Raw genomic sequence first — 3,711 nt, 5'->3', positions numbered from 1 at the left:
CGCTCGCATTCCGGCAGACAGCGTGCCGGCGGCCCTGTCAGCACTTCCGGGTGAACGGATGTAAACACAAGGATGTCTCTTCAAACAGCCTCCAGCATGGCGAAATTGGAGCAATTAAACGTATTCCTGAACGAGAGACTGACAGCGGCTGCCGACGACATATTCAAAGCTGTTAAAAACACGGTAGGGGAATACCAGAGCGAAATCCTCCGCACAAAAGAGGAAAATGAGCGTCTCAAACGGCTCCTGAACGTCACCGTTCAACGTCTGTTACTTCACTCAGGTAAAGAAGCACCGTAAAAAGCGTTTTGTGCTGCTTTTATGTTAAGGATGTATACGGGTCGGCGGTGTTGTAATAAATTGAGTGTTAACGGCCATTATAATGGACCCAGCTGACTTCTTAGTGTTGGCTTGTGTGCTTGTGTGAGTATATGTACGCGCATACGTACACTGATGAGCCAAAACATTACGACCAGCTGCCTGTTATGCCGTTGGTCCTCCACGTTCCGCCAAAACAACGCTAGCCCGCCGAAGCATGGACTCTACAAGACCCCTGAAGGTGTCCTGTGGTATCTGGCACCAAAACATTTGCAACAATTCAAGTCCTGTAAGTTGTGAGGTGAAGCTGCCGTGGATCGGACTTGTTGGTCCAGCATGTCCCATGGATGCTCAATCAGATTGAGATCTGAAGAATTTGGAGGCCAAGGCAATACCTTGAACACTTCATCATGTTCCTCAAACCATTCCCGAACAATTTGTGCAGTGTGGCAGGGTGCATTATCCTGCTGAAAGAGGCCACTGCCATCAGGGAATACCATTGCCATGAAGGGGTGTACCTGGTCTACCGTGATGTTTAGGTAGGTGGCACGTGTCAAATTGACATCCACATGAATGATCGCACCCAGGGTTTCCCAGCAGAATATTGCCCAGGGATAACACTCCCTCCACCATCTTGTCATCTTCTCACAGTGCGTCCTTGTGCCATCACTTCCCCAGGTAAATGGCGCTCACTTACACGGCCATCCATGTTTTCTAGAAGAAAATGGGACTTATCGGACCAGGCGACCTTCTTCCACTGCTCCAAGATCCAGTTCCAACGCTCGTGTGCACATTGTATGCGCTTTCGAAAGCAGACAGTGGTCATCATGGGCACTCTAATTGGTCTGTGGCTACGCAGCCCCATATGCAGCAGGTTGCAATGCACTGTGTGTTGTGACATGTTTCTCCCATAACCATCATTAAAAATTTCTGTGACTTTTACCACGGTAGACTTTGTTGGTTCTGACCAGACGGGATAGCCTTCATTGCCATCGCTCATCGATGAGCCTTGCGCACCGAACACGCTGTCACTCGTTTGTGGTTTGTCCTTCCTCGGACCACTGTCAGTAGGTACTCACCACTGCTGACTGGGAGCACCCCACAAGTCTTGCTGTTTCAGAGACGCTCTCACCCAGTCGTTTGACCATAACAATTTGGCCCTTGTCAAAGTCACTCAGGTCTTTACTCATGCCCTTTTTCCTGCATCCAACATGTTGACTATGAGAACTGATTGTTAACTTACCATCTAATCTACCCAGACCTTGACAATTGCCCTTGTTTGGAGATGATCAACATTATTCGTGTCATCTGTGAGTGGTTATAACGTTTTGGCTCATCAGTGTATATAGTGTGTGTGTGTGTGTGTGTGTGTGTGTGTGTGTGTTAAATGGTTGTCTAATATACTGCTACCACTACTAGTTGTCGTTTATACGTTGAGCATTTATTATGAAAACATTTCATCAATGTAAACCTGCATGGTTGCAAATACTGTTCACAGGACAGTGTTTACTGTTTTTCCACATCTTTTAGATTTATATCCCATCCAGACTGAGGAGAATGGGCACCTCTCAGGGCCACAGCCATTTGAGTACAAACAGAAATCTAGTCTGGGCCAAGAGGAACCAGAGCTACCACCACAGATTAAAGAGGAGAGGGACCTCGGCAACATTCAAAAGGATTATCAAAATGAAGGAAGACCCACATCTCCTCTTGCAGAAATAAATTGTGGAAAGGTTGATCCACCACAACTGTCTCATCTTCAACCAACCCAAAGTTTGTGTTACAGAGGAAGTGTTACATCACCCTCAGTATTTTCCCAGGACATAAAGAGGGAGAGCGATAGAGAAGACAGTAGGTTATGTCAACCAACAAACAGCTCAGCTTCCTTGGTTACTGTTAATTCAAATTTCAGAGCATCTCGAAGTGACAGTCATGTTGATGCAGCACACATTAAGGGAAATCAGAAAAGAGAGACTCCATCAGAATCTGGGGGACAGCACAGAACACCTCACTCAAATGGAAAGCAAAGTACACGCATGCTGTGTATCAAGAATGTGAGATCCCTCAAGCCTCCTCAGCCACGGTCCTCCCACCAAACCCCAAGTGTCCAGAAGTGGCATTGTTGTAAAGAGTGTGGGAAGGGTTTTAGTTTTGCCTGCCAGTTGGAAGTCCACATGCGGTGGCACACCAAAGAAAAGCCGTACAGCTGCACCGTGTGTAGAAAGAGCTTCACGACAGTCAGCATGCTGAAGAGGCACCACCGCATCCACACCGGGGAGAAGCCCTTCCGCTGTCACATCTGTGGGAAATGCTTCAACCAGTCGGCACACCTTAACACACACTTCAGGTTGCACACAGGAGAGAGGGCAAGGTGGAGTCGAGAGCTTCACGCCAAATGACAAGTGGTAGAATTTCTCTTCAAGTAAAAACGGTCTGGCTTGGAAAAGAACCAGATCTTGTGTAAAATTTCAATGCTGTCCTATTTCAGATTCACGTACTAAAATTACCATGTCTCTTGTGTCTCATGTTGTGTTTGCCGTGCAATAAACTGCTGTTGATTTATGATCCATTTGTATGTGTTGGGATTTACCATCAATTTCACGAAGGTGATGGATGATATGCAAGGGTATTGTTGTTGGGTTAGTTAATCAGCATATTTTACAGCATACTGTGCATATTTCTCTTTTTTTTCTTTTTTTTTTTAGTTTCTCAAAGGGAAAATTCATTATTTTGCCTGACCTGTCTCCACAGGAACATTGTGTTGTAGGACTACCTACAGACTGGTGCCCCCGGAGTCTCTCAAGGGGAATGATCTGGATAAAAGGGGCTGAACTTTGGAAGTTTTGGTCATAGGATAGTCTCTCAAACCACCAGCCTCTCAAAGGCTCTTAGTATTTCGCTAAGAGCCTTCGAGAGGCTGTTTCTTTCATCCCAAGCTCGACATGACGAAATGAGGAATGTTTTCAGGACTGTGGGGATGATTTTGGGATAATTAATTTGCAGTTTTCTTCCAGTCTGCAAAAAAAAAAAAAACGAGACCAAACTTTTGGCTATCTCTTTCTGCTGGGTTTTGTTAATGTGTAGGACCTGAATGAAATGGTCCATTTCAAGCCCACAAAGGCAACTTTGTTTCATTTTTCACATTCATATACATTATGTGAAATATATTAGATATTATTTAGTGGTAGTGGGAGTTTCCGAGGAGAATGTGTCAGTCAGCATATCTATTGGACAGCTTCGGCTGCTACCCTGAGCATTCATCTCTTAGTATTAAAAGCAAAATGTGTGTGATCCTGTTGCAGCTAGAAAAGCACTACATAAAATGCAGCTTGATTGATTGATTGATCCAGTATATTTGCTGGAGGTTTATCAGAGCAGTTTAGACCATAGTGG

General features: G+C 45.2%; 1 protein-coding gene across 1 annotated transcript; it reads left to right on the top strand.

Moving 5' to 3' along the window:
• Positions 1 to 2,864, top strand: LOC130108257 (zinc finger protein 16-like). Its single transcript, XM_056275144.1, has 2 exons — positions 1 to 283; positions 1,849 to 2,864. The coding sequence occupies exons 1-2, from the start codon at positions 73 to 75 to the stop codon at positions 2,715 to 2,717; spliced, it is 1,080 nt and encodes a 359-aa protein (XP_056131119.1). The 5' UTR covers positions 1 to 72; the 3' UTR covers positions 2,718 to 2,864.
• The last annotated feature ends 847 nt before the right edge of the window (positions 2,865 to 3,711 follow it).

This window comes from Lampris incognitus, chromosome 2, assembly GCF_029633865.1.
Source record: "Lampris incognitus isolate fLamInc1 chromosome 2, fLamInc1.hap2, whole genome shotgun sequence".
In the NCBI taxonomy this organism is placed as follows: Eukaryota; Metazoa; Chordata; class Actinopteri; order Lampriformes; family Lampridae; genus Lampris; species Lampris incognitus.
This window is presented reverse-complemented; position numbering and strand designations above follow the sequence as displayed.